Consider the following 20,963-nt stretch of genomic DNA (forward strand, 5'->3'; position numbering starts at 1 on the left):
CACACAGGCTAGTAAGGCAGTTTCTGTGCTTCACCCCGCTTCAAGTGGGACTCAGTCCACTTAGGCACTGAAGACTGGTACTGGCATATCTGCAAACAAAAAACTTGAAGAACCTCTCCCATTTTATAAATTTCAAGCATACCTTATTGAATTTATGACTAAAAGGTTCCCTCCCCCAATATTCTGGTAGGAGAGAGAGATTATATTTTAGATCTACTTTTCCTCTTTTCGTTGTCTATTAGAGGGCATGCTTGATTTAATAAAGTTGACCAAATCTTTTAAAAACTGTGGCAACACAAGGAAAAAAAACCCCAAAACAATGAATTTGCAAATAATGTACAGGATAACACCATCAATGACATAAAAGGGAAATTTATTTTATAAACTATGTACAAAACAACAAAATGTTGACCCAAAATCTGGAAGCAAAAGGGAAAGACACCATAGCCAATGAACGTTTATTTCCATAATGAATTTAGATTATGCTTGTGCAAGCAGAAGTCTCTCCAGAGCCTTTTTTGCCACAGAACACAAATTTTTCTCATTGCAGGTAGTTAACACACAGCTCATATCCGACTTAATTAAAACAAGGCAAGTATCATCACTACATAGTAAGCAGGCCTTCTCTGTTGATCCAGAATAAGTTAGGAGATTGTTTGCACATGGAATAGTGAGTTGCTTTAGGAAGCTATAGTGACGGTCAGGGAGACGTACTACCCTCTCAGTGAGGGACTATTAATATTGATTACATATTATACACCTGCTTGACTTAAAACTTAATTTCCTGAGCTATTAATATTTTGTTTCCACGCTCCCATATATACTTCAGCCTCCACACTGAGAAACATGCAGTCTTTTTTATATAATCTGCTTCCCATTCAGAGTATCTAAAAACTTAGCTTCAGACATTCTTGTCTGCAGCTACACAGTAATAAATGCCAATCAAGTATTTTTTATAAGCAGATAACACACTGACAAGCTTGACTGTTGGAACACTCAAATCAAAAGAGGTAGTTTTATAAACCATAGCTCCTGGGGCATGGGAGTAGGACATCCCAGCGTACACATTTTATGAAATTATTCCAGAAGTAGTCCTGCCGCTCATAAGCATGCAAGTTGTTGGGTTTTTCCACATGGCACCACCAGTTAAATATGTACCCTTGCTTTCCCTGTTGATACCTGTGTTACTTCCTCAGCTTTTATAAGTTTGTTCTTTGAGTTTGGCTTCAAAATGGGACGGCCAACCTAAAAAAAGAAAAAAAAAAAAAATCAAATAATCTTTAATTCTATAAAATGCCTAAGAATACTCAACAGGGAAAGAATAAAATTTTCAGCAAAAAGATACTGCAGGCTGGAAGGGCTGTTGCAGTTTTCCCCAGCCTGGGAAAAATGAAACCCATAAATGTTTTGTGAAGTTGAAACAATGTACATGAACAATCCCTTTCATATGTGTAAGTATTTACTCAAAACACAAAAGAACATTCACATTGTTAAAATCAAAAATCTTGAAGTCCCCAGTCTAAATAAAAAGGCCTACTATTGCTTCTGTAACTCAACAACTTATTTGCCTTTTCAGCAGCAATAGACCAACGCAGATGTGTGCCCCCTCACACACAAGCAGTTGATGGACAACCTGGCTGGACAACAGGTCTTAAAAGTTGACAAATTGAGTTCAACAGTCTTCCCTTAATTTACTTTCAGTTTTCCAACAATTTTACACAACCTGTTCTAGGATCAACCAGTTCTATGACTTTTGTATTTGGGATCAATCATGTTGATTACTTAATGGAAGGGATCTGTAGTATCTAAGAAATATAATGCAGATTTTGTCTGTGTAGTTCCAGTGTTTCTTTTATTATCCTACGTTTTTACTGAGACTGCAACCATTGTATCTCTAATCTTGTTCAATTGTGTTTTATAAATTTAACACTTAGCTGTACAGTTGTGTAAAATGCAGACTATTTTGATATTGAATTTTCCTCATGTTCAGTGCAAATTTCAAACACACACTTTTATGGTAGAAGACAGTCTTCCCGAGAATTCTTAGCTTCACTGAGTCAACCAAACATGAATATGATGGTGGCTGAAACAGAATTTCTGATGTTCCACAACATGCTTTGGAACTGTTATTTTGAAAAATATCAGATTTAAAATAAGGTTGCTGAACACCAATACATCAAAGGTGAGATTCTGTAATGCACCTCTAAGAGGCACTGCACAGAATTTGCAGGCCAAGAGAAAGAGGGCAGTAGGTGGTAGAGGAATTACACTCGCTTTAAAACACTTTTGTGCCCTCCTAATCCTGACCTACTCCAGTGGCTAGACAGGCTGTGACATAACACACAGTTCCCTATGGGCTTGGCTAAGTTACGTTAGCCTTTGCAGGCTGCTTTATGGGCAGAAATATTGCTCAGAATCTGTGCATCACAACACAACCCTCCTACCTACAACACAGTTCCTATTGCCAGTACTTACCAAGGGTCCTATGGTAAGGCTTATGGCCATCTTCCATAGTTCCTGTGGCAGGAGAATAATGACTTTTTACACCACTGTAGAGCCTTTACCCAGCATGGAGGGGCCTGTGTGTGCGTGTGCGTGTCTCTCTCTCTCTCTCTCTCCGCCCAGGATGTTAAGAATGATTATACCCAAGACATTCTCTAATTTTTCACTATATTTTTATTTTTTGAGCAAATGACATAGGTTTGTCAGACATCTCTCTGCATTCTTGGTTTTTAAAGATGAAAAAAATCAGTATTGCTAATGAGGACCACTTTCAATACATGCATGCTTGTGGTCATTATCAGGTCATTTCTCATGTTTGATCAATCATCTTGTTCTAATAGAAGTGTTGATTCTTTTAGCTCTTGTATTCTCTCTCTCTCACTTTGGAGCATCTAGTACAGGGGTGCCCCGACCCTTGATAGGCCCCCTGGGGCTCGCACACCCTATCCAACTCCCCGTTCCCCATCCCCTAACTGCCCCCCCGCAAAACCTATGTCCCATCCAACCGCCCTTTGCCCCGACTGCCCTCCCAGAACCCCTGACCCATCCAACCCCCACCACTCCCCGACTGCCCCCCCCGAACCCCTGACCCATCCAACAGCCCCCTGCTCCCTGCCCCCCGACTGCCACCCTGGGACCCCCCACTCCCCACCCCCTTACCATGCTGGACCCAGCCACGCTGCTGTGCTGCCCGGCAAGAGCGGCGGGCCAGAGTGCTGGCAGCACGGCGCGCTCAGGCTGCGGGGGAGAGGGGACAGTGGGGGAGGGTCTGGGGGCTAGCCTCCCTGGCCGGAGCTCGGGGCAGGATGGTCCTGCGGGCCGGATGTGGCCCGCGGGCCCTAGTTTGCCCACCTCTGATCGAGCAGCATACATAGAAACTTAAATCAGTCCAGAAGAGTACATTCAAGGCAAAGAACTTCAGTTGGTTATATCAGGTGTTCCTTTTGTGCTAGATAAAAGGTAATTCTGACAGCACAATGCAGCTACAACTTTCTTATCAAGTTCTAGACTTTGCCATAAACAATTTGAAGGTGATCTTTGCCTTTTGGGGAGTGTTAAAGACTAACAGAAATTGCTCTTGAACGAAGCAGATGCTGGAAAGTTGTGAAGTAATCAAATCATCATTGCTGCTATGTTCAATTATGATACCATTGTTAACATCTCACTTGCATGATCAGACTGATGTAATCTACTCTTCTACTTCAAGAGCAACAGTGCCACTGAATAAAACTGTCCGAAGATCTCACAGAAAAAGATTAACTGCATTTTTTTTTATCAGAACATGAGTCTTCTCTATCTTGCCACTTGACAATGAGTATATTTAACTTTATAGTTGGGGGTTGGACTAGATGACCTCCTGAGGTCCCTTCCAACCCTGATATTCTATGATTAAAAGGAACTCTGTTTTCATTACTTCCGTCAAGTTAGTCACTTGATTTCTACCACTTCCTTTGAGGATAGATATGTTGAGTCACAAATTTACATGTTTGGTAACCAACCAGCTTTCACAGTATTGATTTCAGTTTTCAGTTTTACACTAAGAATAAAAAACAGGCACTTGTGAAATCAACACCGAGGACTGAAAAAATAAGAGCTAGTCAAGCTTTCCTCTAGTCACATTATCAGATGTTCTGCCCATTTTCCACAAATTTTAAGATTTTAACAAACTAAGCCGCTATCAGTTCACAGTTCCACTCTCTTCTCTTCAGTGTTCCATGATAGTTAATTCCACCAACAAGCCATGCCACTCACTCACTGGTTTTCCATGATTCCAGAGTCTCAAGACCACCAACATTCCCTGATAGCCTAATACTCATGTGTAGGTGATGGAAAGTATGATGAGGGATTTTTGTTTGGGTTTTTTGGGGAGTCAGAGCGTAAATAAGAGCTTACCAAAGGGGCTTCTGGACTGGAAAATGGGGAGGTGTCACAAGATCTGTTTTCTTTGTCCAATGAATCATTGCCATTTTGATGTGCAAATTTCTGTTTTAGAGCCTGAGCTATTAGAGCTGCTGGATCCCACTGTGAACTCCGCCTTTTTCTTGTCTTAGGAAGAGGTGTACCGCCAGGTGACCTACAAAGAGCAAAGACAAACTGTGTCCAGTCCATGAAAACTTAATGCTGGTCCTGGAGAGTAACTACATTATCCTAGTATGCTCTACAGTCTACACCCTAGACCAGCTTCACATGCCATTCAGGTTACAGAAACATAATTTAGCAAGTAATATTGCTAACTGTATTCTGAAATGGCTCACCATGACCAAACAAGAATAAAAGTAAATGCGACAATAGTAAGAAAAATCCCCTGCCTACAGTCACAGCAAATACTTAAGTTGTTCATAATACCTCTGATATTTCCTTATTCTAGGTATTAGAATATTGTGGCAGGCCTATAAAAATATAAATTTTAAAAAGAGGTCTCATTGTACTACCAGATACTGCCGTATCAAATACGGTCCGTCACAATGACCCCTTCTGGCCTTAGAATCTATGAATCTGGGAAAAAAAGTTAATTTAATGCTCCTAAAGTACTCTACTGTCCCTATTTGTTTTCAGTTAAAACACTGGATCTTCATGAGTTCTCAAAGATCAACAAAAAGCTGTAAAGATTCTCAAAAGACTTTACAATAATAAAGTAATATGGTCTGATGCAAGACTTCAGTAAAAAATTAAACTTGCAAATATACATGTTCATCCAGTTGACCACACAAGATCCCATTTGCAAACAAGGACACTTCAACAAAATATCCACAACCAGGATGCTAAATTGGCACAGATGCATCAGTGGCTGGTTTTGTTCTCAAGTGTGTACCTGAACTTCCAAATGCGAAGTTAGAAATACTATTAAAATATCTATTTGAAAGCCAGTCATGCATTATTTATGAATCCAAAGCACTGAGTAAGTAAGCCCTGATTTTTCAGAGTACCTCAGCTCTGCCCACAAGTTCGTGCTCAAAGATTGTGGATATAGTTTGTAGGTTTGCAAATGGAATTGAAAGTTTAATTTATAGCATTTGGAACTAGAAAGGGACTTTAGACATGCCTAACTTCTAGGCATCCTGCCACCCAGTGGAATTTACAGCCTCAAGTTAGGCACCAGGATCCCCATGCATTGTATAGGAGAGTTAGATAGTAAGAAAGGGATTCTCAGAAGCCAGCAAGCTGAGCAGGGAGATGCCTAAGCTAGTCAGGAGTGAAATGTGAAGGAAAGTAATGGGGCTTTGGGCCCAGATGCACAAAGGGAATTAGGAGTCTAACCCTCATTGATCTGGGCCTCACATGCCAGAGTGACTGGCCAAAGGCAGGCATCAATCTCTGCTTGGGATTCTCAGTCGTGAACCCTCTCTTGGAGTTAGGCTCTTGTATGAGGTCAACCCTTTCTTGTGAAATATCAGAGAGATTCTCCCCACCCCCCAACACAGCCAAAAGATCAGTGGTTAGGGAAATCACCTTGTATACTGGAAACCCAAGCTCAAATCCCCGCTCTGCCTGACTTGGACCAGGGACTTGAACCCAGTATGGTCACATCCCAGGTGAGTACCCGAACCACCGGGAATTCTGAATCAGTCAGCCAGGCACAAAAATTCCTGACCTGCTTGCCCCGACTGCCTTTTGTGTGGGTTAGGTGTGCTCATTGCACACCTACCAGGTCAGGCCCTCCAGGTGAGATAGATTCGGCGGGCGGGGGGGGGGAGGAGGGAGATGGACACCTAATATGAGAATCCTACTGGGGTTCAGTGTGCAAGAGGGCTCTCAGAAGCTCAGTTGATGCAGAGCAGTGTCAGAGCTTAGGCAGTTTGAGCACACCTATCAACAGAAACTTAGGTCCTTCAGGGATTTAGGTGCCCTACAGGGTTAGGCAGCAACTGAGCAGTAGTTTTGAGAACGTTCGCGGTGGTGAAATGTTGGGCATAGGCTTCTAACTGCCTCTATAGGAGTCTAAGCACCTTTTTGAATCTGGGCCCTAGTACTTATGTGGTGAAATCACATACTGAAGGCACGTAAAGCCTTATTAAAATCTGCTATACTATAAAATCTGCCCACAATTGTGCCAGTTATTGTGCACAATATGCTTGGTGAAATCCTGGCCCAATTGATAACACTCACTGACTTAATTGGGGCCAGGATTTCACCCTCTGTTCTTATATATACACTAAATTGTTTTCCTCAACAGTGATCTCTAAACAGACATTATCCTACTTCCTTAGAGTATATTTTTATTCCAGTTCAGTAAATGTGTTTATTTAGTTTCCTGTGTATCACATCTAAAAGAGCTTTTTGGCTCTGAACACAGGATATCAGTCACACAAATATTTAATAATCATAGGTTTTGTAATCACATAAGTTTAGCTTTTTGACCAAAACCATGTAAATATTAAAAATTATTTGTACCAAACTAAAGGACTTGGGTCTAGGTTCAGTAAAATCTTCAGTTAAAATATACACATGCATTATATATTTTTGAAGACTTCAAAGTTAGAAATAGTGTATTTTGGATGCACTGTTAGTTTTCCAATATTTCCCCAAGGAGTTGTCCTTTTACAATGAACTCAAAAGTTTGTTTGTTCAGATCTGTTTTCCTGCACATTTAGCTGATTTTGTAAGTGAACTCCAAATAGCCCCAATCAAAAAAAACAAACAGGAGACAAAAGATTGACTGACCTATGCAGGAGACTACAGTTTTAAATTAGAGAATGCTTTGCTTTTGTATGTAGTGCATTTTCACTTGGTACTCTAGGCAGTGAAGATACAGCACTCTAAGGGAAAAACTGCCTGCTCAAAATCTCTCAGGGTACATATACATGACCAAAAAAACCTAAACAGCAGCAGTGTGTCAGAGCCCAGGTCAACTGGGGCAGGATCGTGGGGCTTGTGCTAAAGGGCTATAAATAGAGCAGACATTCCCACTCAGGCTGGAACCAAGTCCCTGAGACCGGCAAGGCAGGTGGGTCTCAGAGCCTGAGCAGGAACATCTACACTGCTATTTTTAGCCCCATAGTGCAAGTCTGAGTCAGTTGACCCCAGGTGTGAGACTCACTGCCCATGTGGGGGGAGGGGAGTTTTGCTGTGTAGATGTACCCTTAGGAAAGTGTTAAATGACAAACTACTTGCCTAACAAGCCTTGTGGGTAGGGGAGAAGCAGTAGATGTGGTATACCTTGACTTTAATAAGGCTTTTGATACTGTCTTGCATGACCTTCTCAAACTAGGGAAATACAACCTAGATGAAGCTACTATAAGGTGAGTGCATAATTGGTTGGAAAACTGTTCCCAGTGAGTAATCATCACTGGTTCACAGTCAAACTGGAAGGGTATATGAAGTGGGGTCCCACAGGGATCGGTTCTGGGTCCGGTTCTGTTCAATATCTTCATCAATGATTTAGATAGTGGCATAGAGAGTACACTTAAAATTTGCAGACAATACAAAGCTGGGAGCGGATGCAAGTGCTTTGGAGGATAAGATTAAAATTCAAAATGATCTGGACAAACTAGAGAAATGGTCTGAAGTAAACAGGATAAAATTCAATAAGGACAAATGCAAAGTACTCCACTTAGGAAAGAACAATCAGCTGCATATATACAAAATGGGAAATGACTGCCTAAGGAGGAGTACTGCAGAAAGGGATCTGGAGGTCAGAATGGATCACAAACTAAATATGAGTCAACAACGTAACACTGTTGCAAAAAAAGCAAACATTATTCCGGGATATATTAGCAGGAGTGCTGTAAGCAAGATGAAAAGTAATTCTTTCACTCTACTCCTTGCTGATTAGGCCTCAACTGGAGTAGTGTGTCCTGTTCTGGGCACCACATTTCAGGAAAGATGTGGACAAACTGGAGAAACCAGAGAAGAGCAACAAAAATGATTAAGGGTCTAGAAAATGACTTATGAGGCAAGATTGGAAAAAAATGGGTTTGTTAGTCTGGAGAAAAGAAGGCAGAAAGGGAATAGGATAACAGTTTTCAAGTACATAAAAAGTTGTTACAAGGAGGAGGGAGAAAAATTGTTCTCCTTAATCTCTGAGGATAGGATAAGAAGCAATAGGATTAAATTGCAGCAAGGGCAGCTTACATTGGACATTAGGAAAAACTTCCTGTCAGGATAGTTAAGCACTAAAATAAATTGCCTAGGGAGGTTGTGGAATCTCTGTCATTGGAGATTTTTAAGAGTAGGTTAGACAAATACCTGTCAGGGACAGTCAGATAATGCTTAGCCCTGCCTTGAGTGCAGGGAACTGGACTAGAAAGACCTCTCGAGGACCCTTTCAGTCCTGCGATTCTATCACCTCAGGTAGTTGTCAGGAGCACCTGTCCATTAAACAAGTTTTCACCCCAGCATTATCTGCTGCTCCCTAAATACTGTAGTGTTGTGTATTTAAGAGTAAACCAAAAATATGTCATTTAAATCAACTTACTTCTCAATAGTTCGCAGTCGAATTTTGTTTATATCCTTCAAAACATCCATCATACTAAGAACATCCTTTGTCTTCTGGTGTTCACCTTTGTCAACAGTTGTTGAGCTGGTCTTACTTGCAGCACGACGTTGTTTAATAAGTTCAACTGCTGAATTACTGGCATCAAAGCCAGATGGTGCTATGGAGGGAAGTGGGGGAGGTGGAGGAATTACGAAGTGATCTGGTGCGGTGAACAATGGAGTAGAAGTCATTGCTGGCACTGGGAAAGAACCACTTGGAATGCCAAATGAATTCAAGACATCTGAACCTATCAAAGAAAATAAGTAGTAGTATATTTTTAATTCAGAGAATGAGTTACTAATCTGTGAAATTTTGAGAAGATCAAGCCAAGTCCAGGGTGTCTGAGTTATACTGCAAGATCCTAATCTGTTTTTTCTTAAAATGTCAAACACCTAGCACAACATGGTGCTACCAGAAATAATTACATAAAAAGAACGGTTAAGCGAAAGTTATTTAGGTTTCAAAATCAAGCAATCAAGACTTAGAAAATGCTAGATTTAAGATGTCTATGCAACCTTAATTCTTAACCTTAATGTCCATTTGTACATCCAGCCTGTGCACTGAATGAGGCAGGGGTCCTGTTGGGGAAAAGTTAAGTGTGACCATGTAATTAAAAACAATATCATAATGCATACAAACAAGCCCCAACCGGTCTCTCCCTCCACCCGCACCATTCTCATTGGTGCAGTAGCTCCTAGGCATACCCAGTGCAGAGCGTGTTGCTCTTGAGACATGGGTCCAGCTCTTTAGAATGTTTTGTTCAATTATTTTGGCAGCATACCTAAAATTTTATTAAGTACAAGGGAAATGGTAATTAACAGTTTATAACTCAGCTAAACCTATACAGAATTCCACAAGACCAAGAAAAACCCTCTAGCCCAAGGGCTTTTCCCCGACACATTATAAAAGACTTGCTACAAACAATTCAGATGTTAGAGCAAAAAAGATCAGATGAATCTTTTATAATGCAGAGTGTTAGGCAGGCTAAATATAGGATTGCTCCTTGCTCACCCTTATAATATAAAGGGTGAGGCTATCGAATTGGTGGCCCAGGCACTCTCTCATGTGACAGTGCAGAATGATACACACTATTGTGGGCTTCACCAGAAAAACAGATGATTTAAATCAACTCCAACTTGAAGGTGATGAACTGTACGGAATGTGAGGAGAGTGAAAAAAAAATTAATTTATAAATATAAGAAAAAACAATCCTGCATTCAAAATACTTTTCACTTAATTCACATAAATTTAGATAAAAAGTTAATCACGGGATAAGTATGGGCATAAAACAAAGGAAGCTCAAAGTTTAAAGACTGTAGTTTAAATAGAAACAAGCTTACCTGATTGATTGCTATTTCTTGATCCTTGCACTGCAACAATTGCAGCAATCTGGGCACGAAGAAGAGTTAACTCATTTTCAAGTGCAGAAATTTTTTTAATTGCTTCTTCATTCACAAGATTTTCTTTTTCTGCTCTACTTTTTAGAACAGCTGGCAAGGAAACTATAGCTGGAGATACATCATGGTCAACTGTAATTATTTCCTTTCCCCTTGATTCAGCCCTAAAAAAATTAAAATATAAAACTTTTTAAAAGTTTCAACTGAATAGTAACAGTTTCATGCCCCCCACAGGGGAAAGGATTAGATTAAAAATGCATTTTTTTAGTTACTGGCACAAGAAATTGAAGTTATGAAACACCATTGACAATGACATTAGGCTTTAATGTTTCAGAACTTCATCTCTTTCACAAGACATTTTGCATTACATTGTTTTATAAGCACTAAATGTTGCATTTTTAAGAATTAAATTTTTTTTAAAAGGTTATCAAGAAAAACCCCTTGAAAACGCACTTTTTAGAATACTTGGGCAATTTACTCAGCAGCAGAGATTGACCATTACACAATGGTTATGCTAAATGATTGAGTTGTAAAAAGAGGTAACAAAGAGCACTTTCTGCCTAGATACAATCAGGAAGAGGGCAGCTATAAATTTAGATGCATGAATAAGGAAGAGAAATGGGTGTAGAAGATGAGACACACCCAGCGAGGACTCCCAAGAGTGTTAGTAGCCCCAGAAGCAGCATGTGGGTTCAGGGACAAGACAGCTGCACTGGGGGGAATACTAAACGCACATTGTAGCCCTTATGGCAGATAACTAGAAAACATTAAACGTGTATCAACTGATAGTGTGTCACCTGCTTGAGTAGAGCCTGAAACAAAACTTAAAACAGTGTGACCTGCTTCATTCATCTCAATCAGGGCCCAAGGGGTTTTCCAGCCAAGGAATCTGCATTTTTCACAAGATACCATGGGATTCATCATTTTGCTTTAGGCAGGCACGTAACATTTTGTCTTCTGTCTCCCTGCCCTACCAGGGCCTACCCACAGTTTCCTCTTGCTCTCCAGATTACCCCACAAGGAGAAGTTAATTTGGATTACAATGCATGCTCCCTTCAAGTATTCCATGGACCTAGAGCTGGAGTTCATCTTGTAATTAGAATGGGGAAACTATAAGTGCAGGAAGAAAAGGAGTACTTGTGGCACCTTAGAGACTAACACATTTATTTGAACATAAGCTGAAGTGAGCTGTAGCTCACTTCATTGGATGCATTCAGTGGAAAATACAGTGGGGAGATTTATATACATAGAGAAGTACCAGTAACCAGACTGATCACTTAAGGTGAGCTATTACAAGCAGGAGAGCGGGGGTGGGGTACCTTTTGTAGTGATAATCAAGGTGGGCCATTTCCAGCAGTTGACAAGAACATCTGAGGAACAGTGGGGGGTGGAAAGGGGGGGATAAACATGAGGAAATAGTTTTACTTTGTGTAATGACCTATCCACTCCCAGTCTTCAGCCAATGTGCACGGGCTGAAATTGTGGAAAAGCAGCATCACTTGCCCCGTAACCTCAGCCGTGCAGAACACAATGCCATCCACAGCCTCAGAAACAACTCTGACATCATAATCAAAAAGGCGGACAAAGGAGGTGCTGTCATCATCATGAATAGGTCGGAATATGAACAAGAGGCTGCTAGGCAGCTCTCCAACACCACTTTCTACAAACCATTACCCTCTGATCCCACTGAGGATTACCAAAAGAAACTACAGCATTTGCTCAAGAAACTCCCTGAAAAAGCACAAGAACAAATCCACACAGACACACCCATAAAACCCCGACCTGGGGTATTCTATCTGCTACCCAAGATCCATAAACCTGGAAATCCTGGACGCCACATCATCTCAGGCATTGGCACCCTGGCAGCAGGATTGTCTGGCTATGTAGACGCCATCCTCAGGCCCTACGCTACCAGCACTCCCAGCTATCGAGACACCACTGACTTCCTGAGCAAACTACAATTCTTCGGTGATCTTCCTGAAAATACCATCCTAGCCACTATGGATGTAGAAGCCCTCTACACCAACATTCCACACAAAGATGGACTACAAGCCGTCAGTAACAGTATCCCCGATAATGTCACAGCTAACCTGGTGGCTGAACTTTGTGACTTTGTCCTCACCCATAACTACTTCACGGTTGGGGACAATGTATACCTTCAGATCAGCGGCACTGCTATGGGTACCCGCATGGCCCCACAGTATGCCAACATTTTTATGGCTGACTTAGAACAACGCTTCCTCAGCTCTCGTCCCCTAATGCCTCTACTCTACTTGCGCTTCGTTGATGACATCTTCATCATCTGGACCCATGGAAAAGAAGCCCTTGAGGAATTCCACCATGATTTCAACAATTTCCATCCCACCATCAACCTCAGCCTGGACCAGTCCACACAAGAGATCCACTTCCTGGACACTATGGTGCTAATAAGCGACGGTCACATAAACACCACCCTATACCGGAAACCTACTGACCGCTATTCCTACCTACATGCCTCCAGATTTCACCCAGACTACACCACATGATCAATTGTCTACAGCCAAGCTCTACGATACAACCGCATTTGCTCCAACCCTTCAGACAGAGAAGCACCTACAAGATCTCTATCAAGCACTCTTACAACTACAATACCCACCTGCTGAAGTGAAGAAACAGACTGACAGAGCCAGAAGAGTACCCAGAAGTCACCTACTACAGGACAGGCCCAACAAAGAAAATGACAGAACGCCACTAGCCATCACCTTCAACCCCCAACTAAAACCTCTCCAACGCATCATCAAGGATCTACACTTATCATAGAATATCAGGGTTGGAAGGGACCTCAGGAGGTCATCTACTCCAACCCCCTGCTCAAAGCAGGGCCAATCCCCAATTCAATCATCCCAGCCAGGGCTTTGTCAAGCCTGACCTTAAAAACTTCTAAGGAAGGAGATTCTACCACCTCCCTAGGTAACGCATTCCAGTGTTTCACCACCCTCCTAGTGGAAAAGTTTTTCCTAATATCCAACCTAAACCTCCCCCACTGCAACTTGAGACCATTACTCCTTATCCTGTCATCTTCTACCACTGAGAATAGTATAGAACCATCCTCTCTGGAACCACCTCTCAGGTAGTTGAAAGCAGCTATCAAATCCCCCCTCATTCTTCTCTTCTGCAGACTAAACAATCCCAGTTCCCTCAGCCTCTCCTCATAACTCATGCATTCCAGACCCCTAATCATTTTTGTTGCCCTTCGCTGGACTCTCTCCAATTTATCCACATCCTTCTTGTAGTGTGGGGCCCAAAACTGGACACAGTACTCCAGATGAGGCCTCACTAATGTCGAATAGAGGGGAACGATCACGTCCCTCGATCTGCTCGCTATGCCCCTACTTATACATCCCAAAATGCCATTGGCCTTCTTGGCAACAAGGGCACACTGCTGACTCATATCCAGCTTCTCGTCCACTGTCACCCCTAGGTCCTTTTCCGCAGAACTGCTGCCTAGCTATTCTGTCCCTAGTCTGTAGCGGTGCATTGGATTCTTCCGTCCTGCACTTATCCTTATTGAACCTCATCAGATTTCTTTTGGCCCAATCCTCCAATTTGTCTAGGGCCCTCTGTATCCTATCCCTGCCCTCCAGCGTATCTACCACTCCTCCCAGTTTAGTATCATCCGCAAATTTGCTGAGAGTGCAATCCACACCATCCTCCAGATCATTTATGAAGATATTGAACAAAACCGGCCCCAGGACCGACCCCTGGGGCACTCCACTTGACACCGGCTGCCAACTAGACATGGAGCCATTGATCACTACCCGTTGAGCCCGACAATCTAGCCAACTTTCTACCCACCTTATAGTGCTTTCATCCAGCCCATACTTCTTTAACTTGCTGACAAGAATACTATGGGAGACCGTGTCAAAAGCTCTGCTGAAGTCAAGAAACAATACATCCACTGCTTTCCCTTCATCCACAGAACCAGTAATCTCATCATAAAAGGCGATTAGATTAGTCAGGCATGACCTTCCCTTGGTGAATCCATGCTGACTGTTCCTGATCACTTTCCTCTCATGCAAGTGCTTCAGGATTGATTCCTTGAGGACCTGCTCCATGATTTTTCCGGGGACTGAGGTGAGGCTGACTGGCCTGTAGTTCCCAGGATCCTCCTTCTTCCCTTTTTTAAAGATTGGCACTACATTAGCCTTTTTCCAGTCATCTGGGACTTCTCCCGTTCGCCACGAGTTTTCAAAGATAATAGCCAAGATAATGGCCAATGGAATTTTTGTGCAATTCTCTCAGTTTTCGTAGTAAAGCAGCAACGTGACATCACTAACAGCTTGAGAGAGACAGGAGACTAGAATTGCAATATTCCTTCTAACCCAAAAAAAGCAAAAACGTACCAGCCAATTCTGATCTCCCTACTTCTTCTTGTAGTTTCACACCAACAGACAAGATCAAAAGACGACAAACCCATGCAATATAAAAACTAGATTTGCAATATCCAATAAAAATACCAAATGTTAACTGAGCTGTGGGTTAGTCGTCTGAGCACATTAAGCAGCATAAACAACCAAGCTCTAGCTCTGAAATATCCACTTCCTCTGTGACTTTGGGTAAAAGTCATTTAAAAGGGACATACATAGTCAACTTTGTGTCTATTAATTTTTTTTAAGTTAAAAGTAACTTCATGTGCTATGCCTGTCCAAGTTCCGCAACAATATGTTGTTGTTTTACAAATTACATTTTCTTATTTCATTAATTATACTCCCTTCGCACTGCATGAAAGCAGAAAAAATTAAATGAAAGAAGAAATGGTGAAACAGCCTATACCCAAGGCAAACAAACTTTTAAAACAGGTAAAACTTTTCTTTCATTTATGGTATTCTTAGAGCAGGGAAGGGCAAACTTTTTGGCCTGAGGGCCGCATCGGGTTTTGAAAATTGTATACCCCCACCTGCCCCCCCGCCACCTTTCTTGCCCCTTGACAGCTGCCCCCGCCCTTCCGGGACCCCTGCCCCATCCAACCACCCCTTCTCTCTATCCCGATTGCCCCCAGAAACCCTGCCCGACTGCCCCCACACCGCCCCATCCAACCCCCTCCCATCTCCTTCCTGACTGCCCCCATTCAACCCCCGTTCCCTACCCTCTGACTGCCCCGACCCCTATCCACCCCCCCCACACCTCCTGACCACCACCCTAAACTCCCCTGCTCTCTATCCAACCCGCCCTACTCCCTGCCCCCTTACCATGAAGCACAGTGAGCTGAGGCTGTGGGGGAGGGGCCAGGGGCTAGCCTCCTGGGCCAGGCAGGAGGGTCCTGTGAGCCGGATGTGGCCCGCGGGACATAGTTTGCCCACCTCTGTCTTAGAGGTTTACTTGTAACAGCAGTGGGTAACAATTTAACAAAACTGATTTTGAGATAACAGGGACCCTTTAATATTTCTGCCCCAATGTTCTCATCTGCAAAAAGGGGATAGAGTTTATTACCCAACAATAAGAGGTTAGAGGAGAGTGTTAGGATTAGATTCCACCAACATTCACCCCACCCCCAAACGCTTTGTGAATGAAAGCACCATGTGCAAATGCCAGCAACATTCCTGGTACTGTACAACAACAGGGAAGAAGGAGCTCAAAGTGTGGGAATCCTCCACTCTATGTGTATGCTATATAATATTAGCTAAAGCATAGACAAGAATTGCTGGGAAAAAAAATCAAGAGGAAGAGCTAACTTCTAAAGTGTCAATTTTGCTAGGGCCCAGAAAGGTTTAGACAATTGCCAGTATCATAGGCTACAGGACCTGAGTCATTCCTATCAAAATAAAAACAGAGCCTTTACTTGCCTAAATCTAGCAAAAGTTTCTCCCTCATCATTTACCACCCTTAAAATATCACCAAGAGATGGAACTACAGAGCTTGGAGTTGTACTTTGTTCATCATAATCCAAAGAATTCAGGTCTTGGACCATCTAAAAAGAAAGCAAGAAAAAAGTCAGGCCTCTGCAAAGTAAAGAATTTCGGTTTAACAATAAAACTTCCTCAAATACGAGGGACTCAGTATTAGATAAGTGAAAGACATTGAACAGAAAAGATGCAGCATTACCATAGTCATGAAAGATAAAAAAGATTAGGAAAGCCATTGTTAAATTTAACGTGAGACTTCTTGCTTAAATAATGAAATGTTAAGAGTAGCAATAATCCACTCACCTGAAAGTGAGGTCTTGGACAAGGTTCTAAAGCAAGAACTGTCCCAAGTCTACGAACAATGCTTCGGGTAGATCCATATTCCTTACTTTGCCAAGCTGATATAATCTAAAGAGATAAACAAAAGAAATCTGGGTTTTAACTCAATGATACAAAAATTTATGTTTTTCAAAATCATTAAGAGATCATACCATACGTGACCTGACAGTTACATACTTAGATTGGTCTACAAAAATGTTTGCTATCCTAATGGAGCTAGGATTCAGAAACGACCTCAGGAGGATTTCTCTTCCAGGACCAGTTTTCAAGTTTCTGTGATGTATGTGGAGATATGCCAGGACACTCTACATGAAGACCAATAGAGGATGAAACTAACTACACCTCCTAGACAGGAGGGTATCTAGAAGGTCTGTTGGAGAACAAAGGCTCCACCCAGAACAAATGAGCCAATGTAGCCTGTATCTGGATACACAAACCACTGTGAGCAAAAATGGTTGGGGAAATCATAAAAAAAAGATTTAAGATACCTTCACCTGACATTTCCTTATGACAGCATATACCTGAAGAAAGTGCCTTCTTGAGAAGCGGGTTGAAGGAAGACATGTTTCAATCATACGGCCAATGCTGCTATGGTCTATATGAGCTTCCCACCTTGTTATAAACTGCCAAAGGAAAAAGCTACTGTCAAACCAAAGACCTTTAAACAAAAACAAAGGTTAGTCAGTGTAACCTTGTCTACACTAGTACTTTTCCTACAGTTGGTCTAGCACTAGTGCAGTTCCACCAGTAGCAACAGTGGTGTAGAACAAGTGGTGGCATTTTTACTACCACATTAAGTTTGCACATGGATCTGAGAAATGCTGAGCATACGTAAATTCTTTGAGGTTAAAACTTGTGGCGCTACAATTAGTGCTGGACATTCTCAATCTAGTACACACCAAAAAGAGTTGCATAACAGTCTGACACATTAGGTTTTCTAAGGATTATGGTCCTGATCCACAGATGGTGAGGCCCTATAATTTCTACTGAAATCCATAAAAACTGTATGTGCTCAGCACCTCCTGTGATCAGGGTCTATGAAGCATTGAATTAATTACTATTTGGAAGTCTGACATGCTAGTTAATAGATGAAGGCAAAATGTAACAAGTAAAATCATCAGATGGGCCTTTCAGCTTGTCTACCGAAAGAAGTTTAACAGAATAATTATACCACTACAGTGCAATGTCCACATAGGGTTACTGGTATGTATATAAATGATGCAATAACCCCAAGCACATATAACCCTTTTACTGCAGCACACATCCTTCATTCACCACCTGCACACACTGACAGAAATCTCTTAAAACAACACACGCACTCACCTACCCTCATTCATGCTTACCATACAACCATGAACTTGAGCAGCAAACCAATAGATCACTAGTAATATCAGTTTACCTGATCAGCTGGTACACCAAAGTATTCTAGCAGTTGCCTTATGAGATTCAGCAGTAGAGCCATTTATAGAACAGTCCCAGAATTCAAAAGCTGGTTATAAACATTAGTTTCACATATATCCCAGAAAAGTTCAAGTTACCCTTTCTACAGCTGCAAATAGAAAAGAGCATCACTTCAAGACAAAAGACAAACTCCTGCTCAAACTTCTCCACACACTAAGGGTTCACTTCTATGGCCATTGACCACAGGGAGAACAGATTCAAGCCCCATGGCAGCTGAGAAGCCAGAACATCAAATGCTAGACCCCTACATACGCGGCCATCACTGGAGACCCACTGATCTTAGTCCTGGATCTTGTTTAAAATCAGCAATATTTGAAAAATAAAGAACATCCCATTGTTTTAGATGCAATTGGAGGACGTCTCTCTTCTAACGATTTATCAACTTTTTTTGTTTTTGTTTTAAGAAATGGGAAATATTGGTCCTGGAAAAGCTACTCAGAAGTGCTGTGAAACGTGCTTACGTCTGCTGAATTCATGAAAGCCCCCCGCCCCTCCCCCCGCCCGCGCTTGTTTGTTTACGAGCGAAGAACAGGAAGCGCTCACGCCTTGATTCTGTCCGGGGGCGCTTCGCAGCGTTGTGAATGAGGCACCCCAATAAATCCCCCACTGGCAACACGACAGCTCCGCCACACCAGGCCCTCCGCCCCCGGGCTGCCAGGTCGCGCTGTAGGCCCGCCGGTGCCAGGCGGGGTGGACTAGCCCGGCTGTCGGAACGGGCTGCAAGGCTTGCGGCCCAGCTTGGGGCGGGTTGCCGAGGCCGTCCAGCCGAGGCTTGCGAGCGGGGGTAACAGGGCGGCGCCGCGGCGCCACGGCCCCCTGCCCGAACGAGCCCGGCCCCGCCCCAGAGCGGCAAGCCCGCCGAGGCGCGCAAGGCCGACACGTCAGACAGCCCGGCCCATCAGCTCTGACCCAGGGACCCTAAATAACCCCCAACCCAGCGTAACGCGTCCCGCCCCCCCCCCGGCCGCCCCCGCCCCCGCCCCCGCCCCCTTCAACGGGGACAGCGCGCGCCCCCCGCGAGCGGGCTTGACGGTGGCCGCGTGACGCGACGTGTGCGACCCCTCCCCCTCCTCTCGCGCTCCTCCGGGCCTCAAGGGGTCCTTCCCGGGCCCCCGCCCCTTCCTCACCCCGGCGCTGCACCGCGGCGAAATCAAATCAAAACTAGCGCCTCGCAAAGCCGATTGGGTAGAGCGGATGGGGGCGTGACGCACAAATCGACCCACCACGGACTAGGGGCGTGGCGGAAAACGAGGATTCGACGGCTGAACCAATAGGAAAGCGCGGGGCGGGGGAGCGGGGGGGGGGTGTTCCGCTCGCAGAGGCTGGGGGCTCTTCTGCCTCTGCCGAACGCGATACGTTCTTCCTCGGGGTGGGCAGCGGCTCCTGCGTCCGCCCCGCTGCCACGTGTCAGGTTCCGCCGCGCTCAGCGAGCCTGCCCTGGCAGCCCCTGCTCGCCGCGGGACGGTGTCCTGTGCCGCCTTGTGCTAGGGGCTGTGGGCCAGGCGGGGGGAGGGGGAGTTGTCAAGGCCAAAGTCAGGAACAGGTTTCAGAGTAGCAGCCCGGTTAGTCTGTATTCGCAAGAAGAACAGGAGTACTTGTGGCACCTTCGAGACTAACCAATGTATTTGAGCATCAGCTTTCGTGAGCTACATACAGATCACTTCATCGGAACCTGGCACCTGCGTGTGTGAGCCACTTTCAGTCCACCTGTATTAAAAGGGGAGCGGGAACTGAATCCTGTCTGTCCGGAATGCCTTTGCCTCCCAGAGTGACAAATCACGTTACTGGAGCTGGCATTTAAATGCATAACTTCTGCAGTTGGCTTTGTGCATTTCCTGGCACTTCGTGTATAGAAAAGTTCAGTGTTTCTTTTGTATAGTCAGAGTCCCCGATTCCTGGCGTGTTAGCACTTCATACAGCAGCCCAGGAGAGAAAAATACAATCACATCATTGGCTTAGGAAACAGCCAATCTTAGGAGAAAGGATGGGTGAGGCAGGGGTTTGAAGTTGGGCAGTACCTGAAACTACTTTTATCTCATTTCTAAAAACTAACTTTCAAACTGATGTCCCTTTGAGTTCATATTAGTGAGGGTGGGGGAAATGAGTAGGATCCCTTCTTCCTGTCCTCTACAATTCCAGAAATAATAATCTTTGTGTGTCTAGCTCCATGAAGTAAATTGAAAGAAGTTGGTTTACCAAATCTCATACAATTCCACACCCACACTTTTCTTTTCTAAAGGCATGTTGCCAATTGTACAATGTATGATCCTGATTCAGCAACTGGATCTGTTAATTGGATGCAGGGTTCTTTATGAGCAGATCCATTTGCAAAATCAAGACAGTAGCTTGCAAAAGTGACTGACTCCCCAAAACCCCTACTCAATTTAAGATGACCAGATGTCCCGATTTTACAATCCAGATATTTGGGGCTTTGTTTTATATAGGCACCTATTATTCCCCCACCCCCTGTTCTGATTTTTCACACTTGCTGTCTGGTCACCCTGACTCAGCTACTACCTATTCCAGCATAGGCTCCAGTCCCAAATGGATCCATTGATACTGTGCCCTACCCAGCTAAAAAGCATGGCCTTTAATAGGTTTTTGTTCATTGGTATCTGCTCAGAGTAAAATGCATTGTACAAAAGAACTGCAGTTTTCCCCCATTTTACCATGCAGACTCCCTTTCCAGTTAAGGCTAAGTCAGTGGTCCCCAATGCGGTGCTGGTGGGCACCATGGTGTCCACCGGGGCATTTTTGTGCCCCCGCAGGACACCGTGCCACCAAAATGCCGCCGAGTGCGGCCGCCAGAGAAATGCCTGCATTTCAGCACTGTGGTGTCCAGTGCCCACCAGTCTTCTGCAAATAGCAAAAGATTGGGGACCACTGGGCTAAGTGGACCAGTCCCTT

The 20,963-nt window shown here is 43.7% G+C and overlaps 1 protein-coding gene across 5 annotated transcripts; it reads right to left on the reverse strand.

Annotated features, from left to right (window-relative positions):
• Window positions 1–356: 356 nt before the first annotated feature.
• MTFR2 (mitochondrial fission regulator 2) lies at window positions 357–18,941 on the reverse strand. 5 transcript variants are annotated; one of them, XM_073337396.1, is made up of 9 exons: window positions 18,600–18,687; window positions 17,995–18,144; window positions 17,084–17,218; window positions 16,560–16,664; window positions 16,197–16,321; window positions 10,318–10,538; window positions 8,918–9,224; window positions 4,396–4,576; window positions 357–1,245 (listed from the first exon to the last, which is right to left on the reverse strand). In XM_073337396.1, exons 2-9 carry the CDS (start codon window positions 18,055–18,057, stop codon window positions 1,147–1,149), a joined length of 1,236 nt encoding a protein of 411 aa, XP_073193497.1. In that variant the 5' UTR covers window positions 18,058–18,144; window positions 18,600–18,687; the 3' UTR covers window positions 357–1,146. The 5 variants fall into 5 exon arrangements, with proteins under 5 accessions (XP_073193497.1, XP_073193502.1, XP_073193499.1 ...); XM_073337401.1 differs by lacking the exon at window positions 17,995–18,144 and having other exon boundaries at window positions 18,600–18,941; XM_073337398.2 differs by lacking the exon at window positions 18,600–18,687 and having other exon boundaries at window positions 17,117–17,218; window positions 17,995–18,549.
• Window positions 18,942–20,963: the final 2,022 nt, after the last annotated feature.

The sequence above is a fragment of the Lepidochelys kempii genome, chromosome 3 (assembly GCF_965140285.1).
Source record: "Lepidochelys kempii isolate rLepKem1 chromosome 3, rLepKem1.hap1, whole genome shotgun sequence".
In the NCBI taxonomy this organism is placed as follows: domain Eukaryota; kingdom Metazoa; phylum Chordata; order Testudines; family Cheloniidae; genus Lepidochelys; species Lepidochelys kempii.

What these genes read in the sequence shown, in the direction of transcription:
- MTFR2 (XM_073337396.1), bottom strand. Translation starts at nt 18,057, where the DNA reads ATGGCTCTACTGCTGAATCTCATAAGGCAACTGCTAGAATACTTTGGT. An exon ending in TAAGGAAATGTCAGGTGAAG is followed by an intron (nt 16,665 to 17,083) that starts GTATCTTAAATC and finishes TTATCTCTTTAG; the next exon opens with ATTATATCAGCTTGGCAAAG. An exon ending in GAAACTTTTGCTAGATTTAG is followed by an intron (nt 10,539 to 16,196) that starts GCAAGTAAAGGC and finishes TAATTTTTTTAG; the next exon opens with GGCTGAATCAAGGGGAAAGG.